Source organism: Phasianus colchicus, chromosome Z (genome assembly GCF_987193195.1).
Source record: "Phasianus colchicus chromosome Z, bPhaCol1.hap1.1, whole genome shotgun sequence".
In the NCBI taxonomy this organism is placed as follows: Eukaryota; Metazoa; Chordata; class Aves; order Galliformes; family Phasianidae; genus Phasianus; species Phasianus colchicus.
The window spans coordinates 70,633,778-70,657,482 of record NC_143476.1 but is presented as its reverse complement, the minus strand read 5'-3'; the positions used below and the strand labels follow the sequence as shown (position 1 = coordinate 70,657,482).

At 36.7% G+C, this 23,705-nt stretch overlaps 1 protein-coding gene across 8 annotated transcripts in view; it reads left to right on the top strand.

The window, feature by feature from the left end:
• The window catches only part of MAST4 (microtubule associated serine/threonine kinase family member 4), a 281,493-nt gene that overhangs the window by 243,576 nt on the left and 14,212 nt on the right, over positions 1–23,705 (top strand). For all 8 annotated transcript variants that reach the window (XM_090131679.1, XM_090131677.1, XM_090131676.1 and 5 more), the window contains 12 exons: positions 18–85; positions 2,417–2,502; positions 10,182–10,390; positions 10,827–10,965; positions 12,252–12,384; positions 13,096–13,261; positions 16,079–16,180; positions 18,902–19,024; positions 19,255–19,367; positions 21,051–21,178; positions 21,272–21,504; positions 23,315–23,515. In XM_090131679.1, coding sequence (XP_089987805.1) covers positions 18–85; positions 2,417–2,502; positions 10,182–10,390; positions 10,827–10,965; positions 12,252–12,384; positions 13,096–13,261; positions 16,079–16,180; positions 18,902–19,024; positions 19,255–19,367; positions 21,051–21,178; positions 21,272–21,504; positions 23,315–23,515 — 1,701 coding nt within the window. The remainder of the gene's footprint in view (positions 1–17; positions 86–2,416; positions 2,503–10,181; positions 10,391–10,826; positions 10,966–12,251; positions 12,385–13,095; positions 13,262–16,078; positions 16,181–18,901; positions 19,025–19,254; positions 19,368–21,050; positions 21,179–21,271; positions 21,505–23,314; positions 23,516–23,705) is intronic.

The window sequence follows — 23,705 nt, the reverse complement described above, 5'->3', positions numbered from 1 at the left end:
CTAATATTTGTTTCTAGAAATAGCTCAGCTAGCTAACTGTGACAATGGGACAGCAGAAACTCTGGAAATGGATGAATCAATAACTGTAAGTTTTCTTCTTACAATGCTGCTTATGCTGAATGTGAATGAAGAAAAAAATGACTGTCTGCTACTTTTCTTCTGGCATGGGTAAATTAGTAGAACGGATTCTTAGACAGTTGCAGGGTTTAGCACCATGCCACTCAGCAGATAGAAGACTCATGAAAAGACTCAAGAAAAACGTCGTTTTCCTTGGTGCTGTGGTATTTGGCTTCCATGAGACTACAGTAATCAAAACATGAAGAGTATTTTACCATATTTTCCACTGATGACTGTTTTATTTTCGTGTAATGTAGTTATTTTCCTTCTCTAAGGATTTACACACTTCTTTAAAAATAAAGCATTTTAGAACTATTTCAAGACAGTCTGCTTGCAGTGGCAACTAATGGTGAAATTAACAGAGTCTAAACATATCCAGTCAAGACATGAGAAGGTAATAAGCATGTTGCCAAAAAACCTGTTTCAGAAAGCTGTCTTGCAGTCTGGAATATTCTGCATTATTTTTTTGAATCTATGTTTGAAAATATTTGGCTATGATCATGGGTATCTTACAGTAAAATTTTGTCAAATGCTTGCACAGGTTAGCCAAAGAAAAATGAGTTGCTGGAGATGATTGGTCTGAATATTGTGGTGGGTTTAAGTTCTGTCTATTTAAATTATAATTTTTAAAAGTTAGCTCTTATACCTTGCACATCAGTCAACAATAAATGCAGTTCTAGCAATTTATTGTTAGTTTTTAGTGCAAGCAGATAGAAAAAGTCAATGCAATTCTGCAAGGATGCACAGATACTTTACTGGCATCTGTAACTATTAGTAAAGTTTAAAATACATGAATGGGGTATCTGTTAAGGTAGTATCAACATACTACATTAAGGACATTATCCTCTCCTGAAATATCTTATCTTGAGAAGGTTTCTGGTGTTTTATTTGGTGTAAAATACAGACCTGGGCATTATTTATTGGAAGGATACTGACAAATTGGATAAAAATTAGAAAGATAACTAAAATGCTGAAGGAGTTTTCTAATTTAGATGGGGAATGTGTACCTGAAGACTGGCTTAGCAATAGCTATGAAATCATAATTCTGAAGGTATCTGTGTTGTGCAAATGCAAACTCCTCAAAATTGAAAAAATGAAGTACAAGGAAGGATAATTCATTGTAATACGGGAATGTAACTGGGGCTGCGGTGAAATTATATGAGGAATGAAAAATACAGGGTGAATATCTAGAAATATTTTACCAATGTGGAATAGCCATAACATAAAAACAACCCATGGAAAGTGTAAAGAGGCATAACTTAAAATAAAACACGAAACAATTTAAAATGATGATAAATATACAATTAGGAAGAATCCTGTATTGGCAAGCAAGTAGCCTAAGCAGTTTAAGAAATTATCTCTTCCTGCTCCTGCATAGTTTCTTCTCTTACCATATTCATTTCTTCTTAACACTGAACTGTTTCTCTAGTAAGTATTTCATTGAAAATCTTCCAAGCAGATCTACACCCAGCCTTTAATATTACTGAGCTGTCTTGATAGGGATCACAGAACTTTTTGGAAATTTGGGAAGCACTTTGTATTTTGTAGGTTTGGAATAAGAAATTTAGGAATCTGCACTAGTGCATGCACATGTGCCTCATACCTCCCATTCCTAATTTACACTTGGTTGTTAAGAATCATTAAGATTACAGCTAGAAAGAAAGTCGTACTGCATTCAAGATAACTCTGTTTCGAAAATGTTCTTGCATAGAAGTTGGTGAAAGTCACATTATCATGACAGAGTTATTGCATTTTTGTCTTCCTTTTTTTTTCTCTTTGTGTGTCTTTTTCCACAGTCCATCCTAAATTATATCACAGCCCTATCATTAGTCAGAAATGTACAGAATTTTATTTGAAGTTAGAAGAGCTCATCTGCTTCAGTTACTCTCAGGCTGATTCTGCCTGCACACTGTTGGAATCACTTTTACTCAAAAATGAAGGCAATGTCCAGCAAGTACCTAGTGCAATTCCCAGAAGTTTAGACCTCCAGATAGGAGTTGCCAGTAATTCCCTTTAGCAGAAGCCATCACACCTATCTTCTTTAACCCTGACTTGGAGATGAGGGGACAGATGGCTCCAGCGTAACAGATACCTTTCAGATGGAGAGGCAGCTTTGTTTCAGGAACTCCTATGTCCTTTACTTCAGCCAAATTACGGTCAACTGGTTCGGTCTTTCAGGTGGTTCGTTGGGGTGTGACAGACTAATAGTACTTGGTGTTACGTTTTTTTATTTTTTTTCCTTCTTTGAAGAAAAATAACAGTGTACTGACTGTGTTCTTTCTCCTTTTTTACTTCAAAGAGCTCTAATACCTCACTACAGCTCCGGAGAAAACCTCGAGAAAGTGATTTTGAAACAATTAAACTGATCAGTAATGGAGCTTATGGGTGAGTAATTCATGTTACTGTAACAGCTTTTTCAGAGTTTTGCATGACTTCCAGTATTTTACTGCAGAGATGATTATGAGAGGGATTTTTTTGCACTGCTGTATTCTTAATGCTGCTTTCCTACTTTGTTGTTTATGCTTGAGTGCTAATTTGACCTAAAAATATTGGAGAAGTAAAAAAAAAATTGCCTTAAGTAGGTCTGAACTGTTTTGGTTTTTTTTGTTTGGTTTTTTCCTCTTCTCCATGGACTCTCTTCTATCCCAGATGGCTTTTAAGGAGTTACTATTACTTGGTTGGATTTTTTGGGTACTTATAAAAATACAGAACTTACTGCACAGTGGTATATAAGTTGTATGCATATAACTCTGGAAGGCCAAGAGAGAATTAACATGAAAGAAATCCGTAGCTGTAGTCTAAGTATTAACTCTGCCAACAGATAGAACTACTGGTTGCTTTTGTGTTCAGATGCCCTCATTAGAGCCTTGTTTGATTCTACTTCTCAGTGCCAAATTGTATCAGGACAGGAACTGCTGATCAGGAATAGGAGACTTGGAACTGGTTCAAAAAAGACAGATTTCTGTCTGTCACCAAATGAAGCAATGTTGCACAGCACTGAAGGAAAGGTCTGTGCTGATGCCCAGCACAGGTCACATTACACTGGCTCTATCCTATGCTACCTCTGCTTGAGATGGGAAACAGCACATACCTGATAGGACTCTGGAAGAGAAAGCCCACTGGTGATCTGTCCACTGGAATTTTGCATGCTGTTTTAATGGCCTTGGGATTATGGGTGCAGTAATGACTCTCAAGTCATGTTTATTTAAAGATAGCCCTGAACTCTGATGGGACAGTTAATGTTTACTACTTCTGATTGTGACGGCATATGTAGAGACTATTTGCTTGTGACCAGACCTACTTATGTAGTTCAGCAAAAAGCCTGCAGGAGATAGGATAACTTGAATTAAAATTATATAAAATTTATAAAATTTTACATAATATATAATTTTATATATTATATAATTAATATATATATTAAAATTAATATAAATATATAAAATTTATTATATAAATATCCAAACTTTTCACAGTTCAGCCTCTTCACAGTTCATTTTCTCAGAATTTCTTTGTAGGCAAACTCATTAATCTATGCCAGTTACTTCAAATTACCCCTAAATTTTAAAAGTCTTTCTTCTTGCACTTAGCAGTAGTTTCTGCTCCCATCCCTGACTGCATCCGTTCTTTTTTCCCTTGGCAGATGCCTAATTCCCTCTTTTCTCCCTTTCATCTCTATCCAGTTTCCTCTTTGTCTTACTGGAGCAGGAGAAGAATTGTGTGGGGTATGTTCATGTCAGAGAAATAGGTATCTGAGTGAGTGGACCTGTGCAATTTCCCAGTAGTTTTAGGTCAGTATGCAGTGGAGAAAGGAGGGAGTGGTGGCAAGAGACAGGCATGCCACAACTGGCAGTGTGAGGTTGACTGCCAGAAGTCAGATGTACAGTAGTCCTCTTGCTCCATAACCCTCACAGCCACGACGTCTGATTGGGCTACTAAGAAATTCAGATTGGAGACAGGTAAAGATTTGTAAGGTGGAAAAGAAAGGATGAAAAAAGCCCAGGCTTTCTGTGGCTCTTACAGCGTGGGGACATAGAACATGTTTTCTCATGTTTGTGGCAGGGAAGATCAATACTGTACTTCGTGAGGCACCTTCTTAATGAACATAACAGGTAAAATTGTCATAGCAAGTATAATATTTGTTGAGAACCTGATAAATTGTTGAGCAAAGGGAAAGCTGAGTGAGGGCGAAGTGTATCAGCATTCTATAGGAACTGTTATTGCTTTTATAAAATGTTAAAACAGAAGCATGCTAGTGGTAATACAACAGTAATGTTAGAAGTGGAAACTGAAAATCCCATCAACTTTAATGGAGTGCTGTTATTTCTGTGCTTAAGCAAACATCATCAAAGTGGATTTTCTTGGTCTGGATTTTTGGTTTAAATGATTCTTACGATAAAAATAAAGATGATACAAACAAGAAAGACAATGAAAGTAAAACTGAAAAATAGTCTAGAGTGAAAGTAACACATTCAGTGAACTTCCTGAGTGCAAATTCTAAAAGTATATACTCAACATTTTATAAAGTGAGATTAGCACTTGATCCCATAGTGATGCTGGAAGTTGAGTAGGCTTGAACTCAAAAACTCTTTCAAGAATTTCTGTGTGCTTGAAGTTCTCCATTGTGGTAAGTCAGATAAAGAGGGACAGTATCATTAGTATACTTTTAGTGAGTATCATGTTTATGTTGACATCATACAGCTAGAGATTAATTTACTCATAACATGGTCAAATTTAAAGAGGAACATACGGCTATTACCTGTATACTTTTAAACTCTACAAAGTGGAGCATAATTAAGCAGCGGTGTCTGTTCCATCTGTGAATACGAAGCAGTAAATTGCCCAATGGGCATTTATTGCAGTTTATTACAAGTGTAAGCAGCCAAAATAAAAGTTAGTGTTGTTATGGTACAAGGCTTTTTTTCCCACTTCCACATTTTTCTAGGCCATTAACTTTTTGAAATAACTTGAATGTGTATGAATTCTGTTTGAACTTCATTGATTTATTCTCCAAAATACATCAGTAGGCATCTTTTGCGTTCTGACTTACTTAGTATTCTACTGTAATACTTTGCTTGTTTCAAGGAGGTTGTGGAAGGTTACGTTCAGAACCAATTCATAAAAAAAAAAAAAGAAAGAAATGTACATTCTGATATCCTTTACTTTACTGTTGTGTTTTTGCCTTCATTAGTGAAATAGAAAACTTTGCTTGACAGGATAATTTTTGGTCTTGGCATACTGTAGCAGAGGTTTGTCAGATATGCTAAACTTGATGAGTTTAAATATCAAGTATTGGTTGAGTAAACTGATTTGTAGTGCAATTAAACGACTGTGTAGTAGATTAGGTGTATCGGGCTGGGAATACACAAGAAGTTAAACAAGCTGTGAATCAGTAAACGAGTAGGACACTGGCCAAGTCACTAATGGTTTCACAGGCTGTTTGTCAGACTCCTTTTCAGCCAGGCAAAACTTATCAGACTACCCAATTTTTCAAACTTCTACTGCAATTACAGCAACTGTTTTTTTTTTCCCCATATTTCAGCTACTGAGAGTTAAGAGGCAGTGATGATATCAAATTGTGTCCTTCCTGAACATGTGGCATACAACAAATATGTGAAGGTCTCTATTTCTCAAGTGTTTTTTTGCGAATACTGAACAGTTCTTAGGGATTTTATTCACAGGAAATCTAGCAGTAGTTTCATCAGTGCATGCCTGTGTTTACTGGCTTCCATAAAGGTAGAAGTTGTTACAGTTAAATGTAGACAGGCAATTTTACTGGCTGAAGTATGTAACATGTTGAAGTGAGTAGGTCTCATACAAAAAGAAGAATCACAGCCATTCTCTTTTCTCATGCTACAGGGTAGACTAAGGTATATTCCAAAAACTTAGTTCGCACTACACTGGATGCTTGTCTTAGATGTGCTGTAGACAGCATTTCCTCCTCACCTCCAAATAAATCTGATTTAGTGATGGCTATAATCTAGGTGGGAGGTGGTGCAATGCTGTTTTTGGTTCTGCTGGTGGTTCTGATCTTCACTATCTGTAAACTCTGCCATAATGCTATAACGTGCATCGTGGCCTCACAAATGGTTGCCTTGGACTGGAGATGATTCAGACAGTACAGAATTTGGCAATCCCTTTTCAGAAAATTGCTTTTTAAAATGTAGCATAATTCTTGGTCAGCAGCTTTAACTTTTAAATAGTAAATGCAGCAAGTACAACACCTGTGTTTCCACAAGGAGTTCAGGGTCCTTTGACAAATTCAGTGATCAAGTTAAAAGCAAGTTACCTTTAAACACAGCAACATCAGCTGAAAGTACTGAGTGTAGACTAAATTTTAAAATATCTCTGAAAGTTACTGAAGATCTGTAAAATAGGAAACTTACAAACAGGAGGGAGACCAACTTCTCAAATGGACAGGTAATGGAAAGACCAAGGGAAACAGTTTTAAACTAAAAGAAGAGAGATTTAGATTAGGTATTATGGGGAAATTCTTTACTCAGAGGGCAGTGAGGCACTGGCACAGACTGCCAAGAGAAGCTGTGGGAGCCCCATCCCTGGAGGTGCTCAAGGCCAGGCTGGATGTGGCTCTGGGCAGCCTGAGCTGATAAGTGGCAGCCCTACCTATGGCAAGAAGTTGGAATTGAGATGAGATTTAAGGTCTCTTCCAACCCAAGACATTCTATGATTCTCTGACAGATCTGAAGACTGTTATATTTTAGTTATAACCAGGAATCATTATTGTAAGCTTTGAAAGGTAAATTGCATAACAATTAAGTTGTAACAGGTTTTTTTGTTTGTTTGTTTTTGTCATATCAGCACATGCATAGCATTTATATTTATGCCTAGGTGTTTTAGATATACGTTTTTCAAAGTGAATGGAAATTTTAGAAGTAGAGGAAGGCAGTGTTTGGACAGTCACAGAGTTTGTTAATTTATTTCTCTTGTGAATTAAATTTTGCTTGATACATTTAGATACATTATCAATAAAATACAGAGCATTTGTGAGATCCATGTGGTGAAATAAGAGGGTGTTCTAGAAACCCATGGTGATGTTATGAATCAAGTAGGGCAAGGCAGGAAAGCAAATTCTTGGTTTGAAAGCATAGCAGGTTGTAACAGTGCCTCTGTGGTTGTGGCTTTGCAGGCAAGGATGGCGTATGACTGTTGTTAAGTAGATGGACAGAGCAATTTGATGTTATGGATGGGTTGCTTTTGTACTAACAGAATTCTCAGAATGACAGTTGTCTTGTCACTGGAAAACATGAACTGGATATTATTGCTCAATGCCAAGAAAATGAGAGTAAGAAATCGTGTTCTCTTAGAAGCAGAAGTGAAACAAAGATAAAGGTCTGTCTAATGCTTCTGGAATAGCATCTGACAAGTAAGGAACAGAGCAACAGAGTGAAGCGAGCCTGTCGCAGGAAAAGAAGGGCTGAGTTCAGTGCAGGAATGAGGAGAATGTAGCAGGAAGGAGCTTCAGGGAAAGCAAAGGGAATCAGACCATCCCATTCTGCTTCATGGTTTAAAAGAGAAGAATATGTCAAAACTTGCAAATTGGGATCCAAAATGAACAAAGCTTGCATAGCAGACCTCATTATGGTTGTTCTCAACTTTTTATCTGGAATTTCAGTGTCTTTACTGTCTTGGCAGTTCTGTGCTTTACCCAAAGCCTTGAGTTATTTTGATTAAGTTGAAGTCCCAGGGGGTTGAAGTTGTTTGTTTTTTTTTTCCATTTTGGTTTATTGTTGTTTTTAATGTCCAAGGAACTTCTACATTTTTTTTCCCTTCATTTAACTGGTTGTCCTTGGGTAAGTTTCATATTCTATTTATTAGTGACATTTCAGCAAATTCTTTCAAAGCATAGGATTCTCAGTTAGTTCAGATTGCAGTTCCAATGCCTTGCTGGTTGTACTAGTAAGCAAGGGAAATGCATAGTTGTGAAATGAGACTATTCTGAAGGAAGATAGCTAATCTTTGGCTGGAATCCTTTGCTTCCATTTAGAGCATAGTTTTGTTTGTGATGCTGTTTGCTCTGGCTATTGTGTTACACAGATGTGCATAATGATGTGCACTCTTGTATACTGAAGATCATTTAAAATCACTTTAATCAGTACAAATAGCCTTTGAATGTATAAGCATGAGACAGAGAACTACATTGCTTTTTTTTTTTTTTTTTTTGTGAATCTAGTATCTTGTGAATCAGTGAAATATTTTATTTTTTCCAAGCATTTGTGGCTAAAAGAATTCTGGTGGAAATTTAGATTATTGTCTCCCTGCAACTACAAGGACAGAGAATCTAATTTAGAGAACTGTGGGAATTGTAATCATCATATCCAGATATTTACTGCATTGAATAGTTCAAACTTACTGATTCTTCATCCTTAAATATGGTAGTGACTACTCTACAGATGCATATGATGGAAAGTATACTTAAGGCACCTGAAGAACTCACTTTTTTACAAGCCAAAAATTCATGAAGGAACTGAAATAGGAAAAGAATACACAGTATTATAGGAGATTAAGAAACTTATGACAATTGAACAACAGATGGCACCTAAAGAAAGATGAAAAAGAGAAAAGTAAAGAAAACAGCTGTCCAGGGGGTGTGAAGAAAGAAATGAGTGTGCTGGGAGTGGAAGGAAGAGGCGTATGAAGCCAGCAGGAGAGCATACAGGAGTTGAATAACTTGATCTTTATTTGAGTTTGGGATGGGCAACAGAAAGCAAGGCTTAGTAGGAGGCGGGCACTAAGGGTGAGGTTTGTCTTGGATTTTGCCCAAGGTGTTTTTCCCCTAGTTTCATGATGAGGTAATGTTTTCTACCTGCCCCATGCTTACACTGTAGCAAGGGATTAAGGAAAACTTTCAGGATCTGTAAGAGAAACTCTCATGTGTAGGAAAAAAAAACATTCCACACAGCAAAGTAGAAATTGTTGTTTTTTTCTGTGATTTTGGTAGCTGTGTGAAGATTTAGTTGTAAAAATAATAAGGCAGGAATTGCTTTTTGTATTTGTATGCTTGTATGCTGATAATTGCATATTGTGGGGACAAGAAAATGAGCTTAAAAACTACATTACTGAGTTCCATTTTTTACTTTTTTTTTTTTTTTGTCATTTATCTTTCCAAAAAAAAAAAAACGCATGGTATTTATTAAAAAACAAAACAAAGCATGTATTTATAAACTGGAGATGCTACGTGCATTGAATACTATGAGGTTGATTTCAAGCAAAGCAGTTGTTTTCAGGGTTTGTCTTGAAGGATTTTGAGAAACGCAGTGGTTGTGTCCTGTGTGTTTTATGACAAGATTATGTATTTTCCTGAGCCTTGAAAGTAGTCTATCTGAGGTTTTCTTTCACTTTGCTGCCCTGATCACCTTGATCTTTCTAATCAAACTTATGTGAAACTTTGTACCCAATAGCCTAGTGAAATTTTGGCTGTTGAGATGCATCTTATTCCCACATTACCAGGTGGTATATGTGATTTTTTTAATTTGTATTACCTACCAGTGACCTACCCATGATATTTATCAGTGCTGATATAAGGGGACTGTACTGAACAAGTACAGATGATACATTTTGCATCTACCAACTGGGGAGAGCCACATCACTGAGCAAACTTCTGAGCAACCTTCTTGAGAAACCTATGACGTGTTTTAAAATCCCAGAACAGAGTCTGCAGTCAGATAATTATGACTCACACTTACAGAATAAACATTTGTCAAAATGGTTTATAATATTCTGTCATGGCTGGTTTTCATCTATAATCCTTTGCTGATGGAAACTTCCAAAATCTGAGCTTAGTTCCTGTTGTGGGTGGACTGTTTGTTTTGTTTGTTATCAATTTGTGTACTAATTTGTGTTGACTGAAGTCATCCTGATGTTGAAACATAAGAAGGTCTCAATCCATTGTTATGTGAAAGGTTCATCAACTACATTAGTTTAGAAATAAGTTTTTTATGAAATACATATGCAATATTTTTGATATATTTACTTGTCAAAAATGTATTTTAGAAATAGCTTTTAAATTTAGTGCTTTTTCTTTTTCTATCTCACTTGGACTTCTTCAGTGCGGTTTATTTTGTGAGACATAAAGAAACCAGACAAAGATTTGCCATGAAGAAGATTAATAAGCAGAATCTCATCCTTCGAAACCAGATCCAACAGGCCTTCGTCGAGCGTGATATCCTGACATTTGCAGAAAACCCTTTCGTTGTCAGCATGTATTGTTCTTTTGAAACAAGACGTCATTTATGTATGGTCATGGAATACGTAGAAGGTAAAGTATTCTTTTCTAGAGGGAAGGGGTATTTTTTTAATAATACCAGGAAAGAAATAAAACCTTGATGGTGCTTGCATTAAAAAGACCCTCTTTATTTGCTGTGTGTTCTGGCTGTACAGATTTGGGATCAAAACTCAAGAATAAGGTGACTTTTCTCGCACTCATTATTCTCCTAGCAATCAAGATGAATTGCTGTGACTGTGTGGACTTCTTTTAAGTAGCAGCACAGACTTTATTGGTTTCCTGCTGAACTCTAGCACCACTCTCTCCCAGCTTCATGTTTTTTTCAGTACAGTAGGTATTGTGATTGCCTATTAAATTGGATCATCTGATTGAAAAAGAAACATTTATGACTACAATTTATGTTTCCTTCTGCAGCAAATATGTCTAAAAATTTATACTACCATCTTCAACATTCATCCTGTTTTCGCAGGTGGAGACTGTGCTACTTTGATGAAAAATATGGGCCCCTTACCTGTGGACATGGCAAGGATGTATTTTGCAGAGACTGTTCTGGCCTTGGAATACCTTCATAATTATGGAATTGTACACAGGGATTTGAAGCCAGATAAGTATGTATATAGAATATAACAGAAAGAGGACTTAAATTGATCAGTGTGGAAAATTGTTCCTGGTTGTTTTTTGTCTGTTTGTTTGTTTCCCATTATCTAGACATACAGAATCTCTCTTCTATGTGTAAATAATATTACAGCAAGTAATTATAGTGAAAAGTATGGATGTTATGTCTCCATTTATCACAGAGTTGTAGAATATCCCAAGTTGAAAGGAACCCATAAAGATCTACCTTCCGTTAAGTCCAACTCCTGGCTCCACACAGCACCACCCAAAAATCAGACAGTGTAAACTGGGACTACTGTGCACAGACTTCTTGAACTCTGGCAGGTGGGGCTGTGACACTGCCTTATGGTGCAGACCCTGTCTCCAGCCCCCAGCTCCATGCCGTTCCCTCGGGCCCTGTCGCTGTCACACAGAGCAGAGCTCAGCGCTGCCCTCCGCTCCCTGTCAGGAGCTGCAGCCGCCATCAGGCCTCCCCTCAGCTCCTCTGCTCTGTGCTCAGCACACCCAGGGGCCTCAGCCTCTCCTCATACATCTTGCTCTCTAGAATCTTCACCACCTTTGCAGCTCTACTTTGAATGCTGACACCTTTGTGTCCTTTGTACATGGTGTGTCCAAATGGCACTCAGTGCTGGAGGTGAGGCTGCACAGGGACAGCTCCTCCCCTTGCCTGCTGGCAGTGCTGGGCCTGCTGCACCCCAGGTTATGATTGGCCCCTAAGGCTGCCAGGACACACGGCTGGCTCGTGTTCAATCTTCTCCTTGTTTTATATTAGAAAGATAAGTAATAATAGTAAAAAAAAAAGAAAAAAAAAAAAAAAGGAGTTGCGTCAGTGAAAATATCTTCTTAGCACGATACCTGAGGCCATTGTGGTGGTATTAGTTATCAGCTATCTTAATATCTAGGTTTTTTTCAAATGAATGACCCAGCCTGCAACTAGTAGAAAAAGCCTGCCTCACTTCAAAAGCTGAATTTATTCTATTCTTATTCTTTCAGAATGATAACTATTTCATTTTCTTCAAAGATCTACTATTTAACTCTCGACGCTCCATGATTCTGATTATATGCAGTTGTATATAAAAGCTTTGTTTATGTCTGGTGTAACAGTAATAAACTTGTGATTGTGTCATTTATTTAACTTATTTTGTTCTGGCTAAATTACTTTTTAAGCTGGGTTTAATTTTTTTCAGTACTGCTGAAACATTTCTCTGAGCATAATAATAATAATAAGCATGCATTCTTGAATTATATCACAGTAACTTCAGATCACTTCAATTTTCAGTTTATTGGTAACATCCATGGGCCATATAAAGCTTACAGACTTCGGTCTATCAAAGGTGGGGCTAATGAGTTTGACTACCAATCTGTATGAGGGTCACATTGAAAAGGATGCCAGAGAATTCCTTGATAAACAAGTAAGATACAGCTTTTTTTCTTTTTTACATTGTTTAATGCAATGATGTTTTGCCAGCAGAATCTACTGTAATACTTTGTAAGCTGTTATTTCTGCATATGTGTTCTGACTGTATTTGTCAGTTACTTTGACTAACACCCAGCAGATTATGGTAGGCTCTTTTCTTTCTGCATTAGGATCTATTAATAAGATGAACAACCTGATTGTGTGCAAGTGAGTCTGTGAGAGAGATAAATAGAAAACTGTTTTTAAAAGGAATTCAGAAGTCTCAACAGTGTGCTTGTGGAACTGATGATGCATGGTACTACCAGGGGTTCTAAATTTCTTTGCTATGGCCCATTTCCCTTTAAGCGTGCCTCATTACCATTGCTCGCAATCTGTTCACAGTAAAATTTACTTAAAATAAAGCCATCACAACTTTCGTGTAAAGCTAAAGATATGTTTAAATTAAATAAAATATTTGCTCTGATTGATTTTCATAACATGTATCAAAAATAAACTGTCTTTTGCTTTACAGACATGCAAATGTGATTGCCTATATTGTAGATGGAGAATGTAAAAACAAGTTATGCCAGCAGAACAGCCTAAAGTGTACTGAATTTCATTTGTTTTTGTTATTATGTTGTTTTATATTTCACGATTTACAAGTGATGTGATATAGCAAGTACTGTTAGACTTAATATACCATCATGCTTTTTTTTTTTCCTTTCAGGTTTGTGGTACACCTGAATACATAGCTCCTGAAGTAATACTGAGACAGGGTTATGGAAAACCAGTGGACTGGTGGGCTATGGGAATTATTCTTTATGAATTCCTTGTTGGGTGTGTGCCATTTTTTGGAGATACACCAGAAGAGTTGTTTGGACAAGTAATCAGTGGTGAGGATCATCTTGTAGAACCAGATTTCTTTGTTTGCTGTCAAACATTTCAGTTTATGTCAATAGTAAAGATACTTACAATGTTACTTGATACACTAAGCTAGTTTTTTAAGCTAGTTTTGCTCAAAAAAGACAAAGTCGTTATTGTAACATGTCATTTGCTATCAAAGTAGTAAGAATAAATTTGTAGTAAAAGCTGAACTTACCATATATTCTTGCTTAGTACAGAAATGCAGTAATACAGGGTACAATAGCTAAGTTACACTGTTTGAGAGAGAAAAACATGGGTACCGCAGCACACTGTTTTAGGTCTTCAGTAAAGAAATCCCAGAGAAGAAATGGTTAAATACATTTGCATAAATGGGAAAATGCCTCATGGCATGATGAAGAAATTAACAGAGATGTGATAAAACCTTGAAACAAATGTCTCCCAAATAATAAATAATGAGAAAGAGAAGGAAACAAATTCATTTCACAGATTGTTAATGATTTCATTTGTGATTGTTTTAGTGTAATGTTATTCCTATAACAGCTGTTCTTCTTTCATTTAAAATTCAATAACCTTTTAGATTTTAACCTGCAAGCTGACCCTAAGTGTTGTTATGAGGCTTGTGGCAAAACTGAATGATAATTAAGCAGAATCATTTACTATCCTACCTGCTGTTTCCATAAATTTTCCAGACGCAAAGATATAGAAGGCTTCTATTTATGCCAAAAGTTTAACAGAATAGCACCTCTGTTACTGAATTTTTCCCAGTCTGTTTTATGGTCTTCTTAAAAAGTCCACTAACTAAGACCGAAACAAAACCAACCACAACAAAACTGACTGAACCTCTGGCTCCTTTTTCTCTGAGGAGACAGCAAACCCCCATTTATTCGTAAGGAGATAGTTTGTCATCACCGCGCTTTTCTCCGTGATGCTGAAAGCCAAGTATGTTTGCAAACTTTAATGAAAAGGATTTGCCTTTGATATTTTACCACATTCTAGCTGTCTGTGGATAATAACTGTGATGTTTTCTGATGTGATACGCTAAGGCCTGAGTGGTAAAGAGAATCAACTATTTAATTAATACAGGCAACAAATGCTGACTTTGTTCTTGGTGCATCATGGCTGCAGTATGTAGTCATGCTTTATTTTCTAAATCAGATTTAGTCTGCTGTAGAAGCTGTGGGCAGGTGAACATGGGAATAATCTGTTTTTACTGCATTTCCAAACACATGTGCATGTGTTTTTATCATTAAGATCCTTGAACTGAGGAGAGGGAGTAATCCAAATTTAATGTCTAAATTTGATCTTTAGACTGTATTTTGCACGTTACATGAATTTTACATTTTGTAAACTAGATTGTCATGTGTTACAAACTGACTGATAACTTCATCCATGTGATTTGTCCAGAGATTATTTATAGAAGTGTATTTATGCAAATATGATCCATTCTTGCTATTCCACTACACTGTTGGTCAACATACTTTATTTTTTGATATTTTTCTTGTAATTTTTTCCTTTAAGTTTTAAATGTCCTCCTGTAATCACTCCTACTGTCAGTATCTGCAGATGAATTCTTTCCTTGAATAGATTTCTTTGCTAAAATATATTGGCCCTTTGAATTCAACTGAGAAAGCCACGTAACAGAGTCCAAACTGTAGCACAAAATTCTATTCTAGTTTCTGTTCACAAAGTCTGCATTTCTCATGACAGTCTACTCAGTTATGCCCCCTCATTTTAGCTTCTTCCTTTTTGGTTGTAGTTTGCCTCTCCCTTCAAATTTTATGAATAAACTGTGGGAGGCTTCAGTGTGAACTAGGTGCCTAATATGATAGGGTTTAATAATAATCCAGTAACAGGTTATGTTTCATGCCTGTTTATTTCAGTACCTTTCTTTGTACTTCCAAATAAAAAGTTTAAACCTTCTGATAATTGTTTCTCAAATGATACCAATTTCAAATGAAAAATCTAAGTCATATAATTACAACAAAATCCTTAACATTCTTTTCTGTTTTCTGAGGTCCTTATACTCTCTTTCTCTGATACCGAAATCTTTGTACCTCCCAAAAAGCTACTGCAGGATTTTGTGTAAACCTGCGATGTATTACATTTCTGAAGGCAACCTCACCTAAAATTCAAATGAAAATTATTGTGTAAGCTGTCACAAAGTTCGTGTTGGTCTTGAAACTGATGCTATTTTCCAATATTTAATTTAAATGTAGGTTTGGAAGAACTTTTATTCAGTTTTACTTGAATGCTACAAAGTTTAATATTGTGACTGCAGGATTTAGGTGCAACTTGCTAAGTGAAGCCAATGTAATATAGAAGTCAGAGGTGTGAGCATTTTCATGTGAAGTGTGGGAGACCTGGAAAAAAGCTGCATTGGCATGGTCTCCCCAGATCAGATGACAGTACCTCAACCTTAGCCATGGGTGTAACGACTTCAGTGTACCTAGTAGTGTTAGAGCAGGACTACAAATGGGATCTCTGACTGCTGGGTCAGGTCAGCTGTGTCTGTATTATTAGTAGTTTCCACGGCATAGAACTAAACTTTATACCATGATAGGACATCTACAGGGATGGCTGTGAGAAAGATGAATACAAGCGTGATAGTGTTCTGTCATAGTTTTCCCTGTGCTTAAGCACTGTTTATAAAAGTAAGTTTATAGGGTCTCTGTGAAGAGTATGAAAATCAGAAATAACTGGTATGCAGCAGAGCAACTTGATAAAGTTTCATCAACTCTGACTAGCTTATGATGAGAGCTTCACACAATTTTTTTTCTGAATATTGGAATCAGATTTAAATAATAACAAGCTATCTTTTCTGTTAGATGAAATCAACTGGCCTGAAAAGGATGAAGCACCACCTCCAGATGCTCAGGATCTCATTACCCTGCTGCTCAGGCAGAATCCTTTGGAAAGACTGGGAACAGGTTAGGAAAAACTACTCCAAACATTGTTTCTGTGCTAGAAATAACTTATATTCTGCAGAGGTCACTACACTCTTGTTCATGGTTGTTTTTGTTTTTGGCTTTTTGTCTGAGGAACATCTTTCAGGATGAGTAGCATGACATGCTGCTATGACAAGAGGAAATTTATGGATTCAAATGAGTAATAATACCTTAGCAAGGTGATGACTGTTCATCTTGTGATGTTTTAATGTGATCATTCTTTCACTCCTCTCTTACTTGAATAACTAAAGCAAAGATGTGTCAGAGATGCAGTTAGCCATTGAGTGGGGTTATTTCATTAATACAGTATTAAATAACTAGACATAGAACTAGAGAAAGAGAATCCATACACAATTGATGCTCTTTTTTCCAGAAGTACCTTCACCTGGCGAATTAGTTCCTTCAGACTTTTGGATGGGTGATGAGTACTTGAATTAATTATTCAGAAATGACTGAAAAGTCCTACCATTCCCATTCAGAACTACAGACTTGCTGGAATTAGAAGCATGAATGTTAAAATAAATGGGCATCAGAGAGAGCACAGGTTCGGAGAGAACACAGCTTATTCTGCTGTGGTCATTCTGTGCCATGCATGTTCCTTATCAGATGAAGAATTTGGCATTCTGGATTTGGTACAGTTAGCCTGTACTGGCTAATTAAAGCACTGTGCATTCATGTAATAGAGTTTATGCATTAATGGGTTGATGCAACAGGATGTTTTGGGGAATTTGAATGAAAGACTGTAACGAAGAGTATTGCGTGTTATTTTCAAAGTGTTAGTGTTTGTGGGAGCCCTGGTCACTGTCCACCATCCCACTGGCAAAGGACTGAGTAAACAGAGCAGAAAAAGCTTTCTGCGTAAGAAGGCCTAAATATATAGTCCTACTTAGGGTGAATAATGTATATCATTTGTATGCATATAATGGTGGACTGTAAGGAAACCAAGTGGCAGAATGAGTCAGCATGACTACTGATAAAATTACTGTCAAAGCTAAGTCCCGCATTCAGAGGGTGGTGCATATTATTAGAGCTAAAATAAAAAAGGAGTGGTTAGAATCAGTTCTTAACTGATCCATTCATAGTAACTTGAATACAACCCAGGCTCCAAGTGCTATTGACATGGTGTCAAACTACAGGTCTTCTGGGAAGTGGTCAAGTGGCAGAAATGACTGTATATGTCTTGCTCCCTGAATGCATGGGATCTGTGAACAGTCTTCTCTGTAGCTTATGATCTGGAGTAAATTATATCCAGTAGATTTTTTTTTCACTCTTGCCCAATGTTAAAATAAAGTAAGAGTGAGGGAGTTGTACTGTGCCCAGGATGGTTTCTCCAGTTGCTTCCTGCTTTATCCTACTGCAGAGGGCACCACCACGATAGCTAAAATGAAGAGCCAGGGATGATTCTGTTCCCTTGTTTCAAACATATAGCACAAAATACTTTTCAGAGATTTTTGTTTCATTGCCAGGTTGCCTTTTCTAGTCAGTTGTAGTATTTATGCAAGACTGTCAACCTGTGAGAGGCTGAACTACAAGTAGCTTGCAAATTCTGTCTCTGTTTTATAACAGCTGGATGAAAAAGTGAATTGGCAAGAATTAGACAGGCTTAAGAGTTGCAGTGGTCAGTACAGCCACATGGAGCATCTGCTCTGTTTGCTCAGGGACTGGCTTCTTTGGACTGATTATGGTCTCTCAAGAGCTGGCAGTCTGAAGAAAAAGTCCTGCAGCCATTTCTTTGAAGCACAGAGAAGTGTTTAGAAGCCACAGTGAAGTTTTTTATTTGTCAGAAACAACTCACAGAAGCAAGAGTCTGCAACACAATGGGTCCCACAGGAGCAATGCAAAACAGTGCATTTTATCCCAGGCTCCACCATGCATTTTTAGATGATTGTCCTATCTGTTCAATACATATTAGCTAGCTGCATAACATTCCATTAAAATGGTAATTGTGTATTTTCTCAGGAGACCTTAGTAACATGGTCAAGTTGAAAGACAGGTACTGTACTCTTCTGAAGAAGGAAAGTGATGGATTGATTTAAAGCGTCTGAAAACTAGTCAAGAATTATACGATTTGCTGTAATATATCCCATTGTTGCTTTAAGAAAGGTGATTGCTCTATAGCTAGTTACTTATGACTAGATGTGATCTTGGTCTCCTTTGGGAAGATTTGGCTTTTATGAATTTTTCCTAGCTGCAGCCCAAAAAATCAATGAATCCAGCTTAGAAATCTTGAAATATTTGTATATCTTAAAGACCAATCCTAGAAAATACATACTTTTTCCATGGCTTTGTCCTGACTTACCCTTGGCATATCAAGTTGGATTGACTGTGCAGTAGTTTGTATGTCCAGCTTACAGAATTACTTCTATGCTTGTTAATGTCCCCACTCACCTTTCCAGATATTTTCAGTATTTTATTGTTACTGTTTACTGTTATTTCAGTATTGTATTGTGTTATTACAGATTCTGTTTTTAATTTGAAACTAATGCAGCTATTTAACAGATTATAAAATCAAGGCAGTGATCCATAATAAGCTAAATTACAAAGTATTTTCTGTAGAAAAGGGATGGTAGAAGTTCCTGCCTGCAGGAAGGGGATGACTATACCTTTCTATGCTAATTTACATTCCCTTGACCAGGAATGTAGTTGAAATAATGTCAGAGGATTTGGTGGTGTTTGCTCACTGTTTTTCTCTGGCTCCCCCAGGTGGAGCATATGAAGTAAAGCAACATCAGTTCTTCAGGAGTCTTGACTGGAACAGTCTGCTAAGACAGAAAGCAGAGTTTATTCCACAGTTGGAGTCTGAAGATGACACAAGTTATTTTGACAGTGGGTATTTGATTGCATTAAAAAAAAAATGCAATGAAAATCTTGTTAAAATAATCACCGTGTCTTGGAATTTTGTATCTGTTTACAACTTATAAGAACCACTGGCAACTGTACCGTTTCGGTGGTATAACAATGCAGAAGAAATAAGAATATAATAAAGCTTTTGGCTAATAATAAGATTTATAATTCAGTCCTCCTGAAAAATTCAGTTAATTTATTTTTATTTGTAGCTCGTTCTGAGAAATACCACCACATGGAAACTGAAGAAGAAGATGATACAAATGATGAGGATTTTAATTTGGAGATAAGACAGTTTTCCTCATGTTCGCACAGATTTTCAAAAGTAAGTAAAAATTGATTTAATGTTAATACATATCGTATGCATAAATGTTTTGCTGCTTTTCTAGAGTTTGGAAATATTAGAAATGGAAGAGGTGCATATAGCATTGTTTCTTGAAATTTTAACTGAAAATGAACAAGAAAGAAATGGGTATCTTGCAGATGATGGTGTAACAGATTATAGTGATAGCCTATACTAGCAGTGAGCTTAAATGACAATAAACTGCAGTGAAAAGCAAGGTAGTATTTAGCATTTGATTCAGTTAAGGAAAGATGTGGATTTGAGCAAGTGATTTGAATGCCATGAAGACAAACTGACTGTCTAAAAGGAGAGAGCTAATTACTGCTGTACAGGGAATACAAGGAGAAGAGTGAATGTGCTCAGGATCTTTTGTAGAGGAAAAACTGGCAGAGGGTATAATGGATTAAGAAGCAGAATGCCTCATCAGCATGCTATTAGTCTTAAATAACAGTCAACACTGATTGTCAAAAGCTTTCTATTAATGAGCAGTTTCTTGAACCTGTTTAGAAACTATCTAAAGGTATTTTGAATGTGTATGTTTATATCTTTTGTGTTCGGACTTATGCTTTAACTAACTGGTGTATTTTATACTGGCTTCACAGTATCAGATGTCTATTATATCTGTGATAGTAAGAGGAGCAGAGGGAGGAGTTGTTGATATAATTATCCTTATTCTATGTAAATTCCTTTTTTTCACTTGATGGCATGTTTCAAATTCAGATATTAGCAGATGTTGCACCTATTCTGAGGATAACTTGGACAAGAAGGCTTGCTTCTTTTGAGACAATTTCAAAAAGAGGCAATGGGCACAAAGTGAAATACCAGAAGTTCAGTATGAACACTGCTTTACTGTGTGGCTGACGGAGCACTGGCACAGGTTGCCTAGAGAGGTTGTAGAGTCTCCTTCTTGGAGATCAAAAGCCATCTGGAAATGGCAGTCTGCTCTGGGCTGGAGCAAGGGCTGAACCAGTGACCTTCAGAGACGCTTTTCAACCTCAACCATTCTGGCATTCTGTGAACTTCTACCTTTTTGAAAGCTCTTTATCACAGTGGTGATTTATTGTGTTAACATCATTACGTCATGACATCTCTAGGTGCAACTCACAATATGTAGTATATACAGCCAGCAGTTTTTGTATGCTATTTCTCAGATGAGTAAACAGACTTCTGGTGGTCAGATTTTTTTCTAAATCCTTTAGCTAAGTAATTTATTTTTAACTTCTGTGTCAATTGAGATTCATTTTTGTACTTTCTTCACCTATCTGGTACATAGTAAGTCAGTACCCAAGGGGTAGGTTTTTTTCTTTTTTAACTTTATGATTAGGAGTGAAATCAATATTTGCATGGATAACGTGGAGACCCCAAGCCTATGAGTTTTGTCTGTTGTCTTATGGAGACAAGGAAATTGGAAGAAAGCTGTTGAACTTACAGTGAGAAGAGTTGCTAATCAAGACCCTCTCTGTAAGGAGCCAAAAAAGCAAAACAGGAAAACATCTTAAGAATAGAAACTCTATAGAAATTTTTAAAGGCTTGAGAATTCTGTAGTTTAGGTCATTTACTGTATAAGAATTTGGAACATGTAGAGCACCATTTGAGTTACTTTTTGTTTCAAATGTGTGAATGATGAGCCGCTCTTTTGTCTTTTGTTATTGTTGTCTGTAATAGGTGTTTAGTAGCATAGACCGAGTTTCTCAAATACAAGGTGATGAAAAGGAAGATGCAGGAGACAAAACAAAAAGTGTAACGTTGCCTTCAGTGGAATCTTTAAGCTGGAGTTCAGAATATTCTGAAATGTAAGTAGAAGAAAGTGGTCTGTGTCCTGCTTTTCAGGTATCAGGCTGCCTCATCCTGGTAACTGCATGAGAGTTTGCTTATTTTTGATGCAGACAACAAGTATCTACATCCATCTCCTCTGACACTGAGAGTAGCAGGCAGCGACATAGTTCTGGTTTGTTGCCAAAGCTGGCCATATCTGCTGAAGGAGAACAAGATGATTCCACCTGCTTAGTGGGAGCACAGGAAGAGCAGGAAAAGCCTGCATTAGTGAGCGAAGAAATAGTGCCAGACGAACCCGAAGTAACAACTCCAGCAAGTACAATAAGCAGCTCCACGCTGTCAGGTAATTCATGTTGTGTCTCTTAACTGCTGATGTTAGAAACAGTTGTGGATCTTTGCTTAGCACTATCATTCATGGATTTAGAAATCCTGCATTTCAGTACCACTTAAAAGAAAAGATCCTAAAAGGGTTCTGTTTTGGGCAATAAAATCTCATAGAACATGAAATAGCATCAGCATTTTTAGAAATGCCAGCAGTTGGTATTGTTTCACTAACTCTCCAGCGCTTCTAGGCAAGTGAATAAAGTGCTGATTTGTCCATAGATCCTTGGCAGAATCGTTTTGTTGAGAAGATGAGTCTCAGATACTGTGAGAATTTAAAGGACTGTTTTTATTTCTTCTCTTGCCTGTGTTGGTGATTTTTGATTGGTACCACTAGACTCTTTCCAGTTGATCTGTTTTCCAACACTGTGCTAACACTTCAGTGTGTTTTTAAGAATTTGCAGTGATACATATTTGTTTCAGAATTGGCATTGTAGCCTTTGACTTGCAGAATCACTTGTGTCATTTAAAATCTAGGGAGAAATGTGGTAATCCATTCTCTACTTAAAAAATATCTCTCCTTTATGCTTCCATTTCCCAACACAAGCATTTGAATGCACTGCTGAGGAATCCAGAGGGCTATGGTCTTGTTGGTTTTGTACCTTCAGAGGAAAGTTTTATGTAACTGTTGGAAAATCTGGTACTTAACACAGATCTAGGCTTGTATCAATCTCATATTTGCCCCTGTGTTGGTTTCAATTACTTCATCTCCATATTTACTTGTATCCAGATGATTTCCTGATTTCCCTTTTGTAATTCAGTGATTTGACTCAATACTCATTGTATTCTGTTTCATTTCTATTCTCATAGCTGTGATTTCCTCCATAATCTGCATTTTTTTCCCCTCAACCACTAGTTCTGGGAATATATCTTCAAACCTGTTGAACTGTATATGGATCATCTCCATCTATTTCCCTTGTCCAGAACCTTGTGTGCGCTCACTCCCTTCTCAATGCTATGTTGATTAATCTAGCTCCTAGCCAAAGATGTTAACACAAAACATCTCTTATTCTTTTGTCACTTACTAATTACACTTAGGAATAATTTCATTTATTTCCATATCCCGTTAGCAATGGGATATTCTATGACCTTAAATAAAAAATAGGGATTAGTTTTAATCAAAGTTAGGAGACTCTTGATGCTCATTTCATACAATTTTACTGGCACAGGTCTGTTATTATTAGTATTATCATTGTTCTTTGAAATTCTATTTTCATTCATTGTGGTAGGTGATAGAATAATACCAGTAGGGTTATAATACTGAGTCTTTAGTGCCTGGTATCTTCCCTTTTCTGAGAGTGATTAAAAAAAAATCACTGAACAAATAAAAGCAAAAGATGATAATGATTAGTAGGAGTATAGGTAGTGTTTTAATTATTTTGGAAAAGTTGTTAAGCTGTTAGCAACTTACATAGGGTTGGAACCTGTTGTTTACCTTAAAAGTCCATATGAAAAATAAATGTTTATTGTATGTTTATGTATGTTTAATGTATGTTTTAAGTTCTTCAAGGCTAGTGTTGCATGTTGAACTACCAAACTTACTTCTGCTTTTGTTTACATTTTGCTTCTGTCAGTGAATACAATATGTTGCAGACAGTGTTGCTTCAGTTCATTCTGTTGAATTTATGCATGTTTGAGAGAATTCTTCAGATTTCCAAATTGGCTTTTTATGAATTTCTAGACAGAAAGAAGAATCTTCTCACAATTGTACTGTTTCCTTTCCCTGATCTTCAGTTTTCCCTCAATGTGTTTATCCCTTTTTCTTTGTACAGTTGGCAGTTTTTCAGAGCACTTAGATCAGATGAATGGACGAAGCGAATGTGTGGACAGCACAGAGAACTCCTCAAAGCCTCCCACTGAAGTTGCATTTCAGATGGCTCGTCAGCGATTGGAAAGTACAGAGAAAAAGAAGATCTCCGGAAAAGTTACAAAGTCCCTTTCTGCAAGTGCATTGTCCCTCATGATCCCAGGAGGTATAGCTAAATCTGTCATTTGATGTAATTTGTACATAGTATATGGTTTCTGATATAAATCCGAGATTTTGGCGAGTGCAGAGTAGCTTTTTTTTGTCACATTTTTATCTTTGTAATTTACATGTGACTAAAGATCCAGTCTGGTCTTCAATGTAGAGTAGTCTAATCACAGCTGAGGGATCTCCTCTGG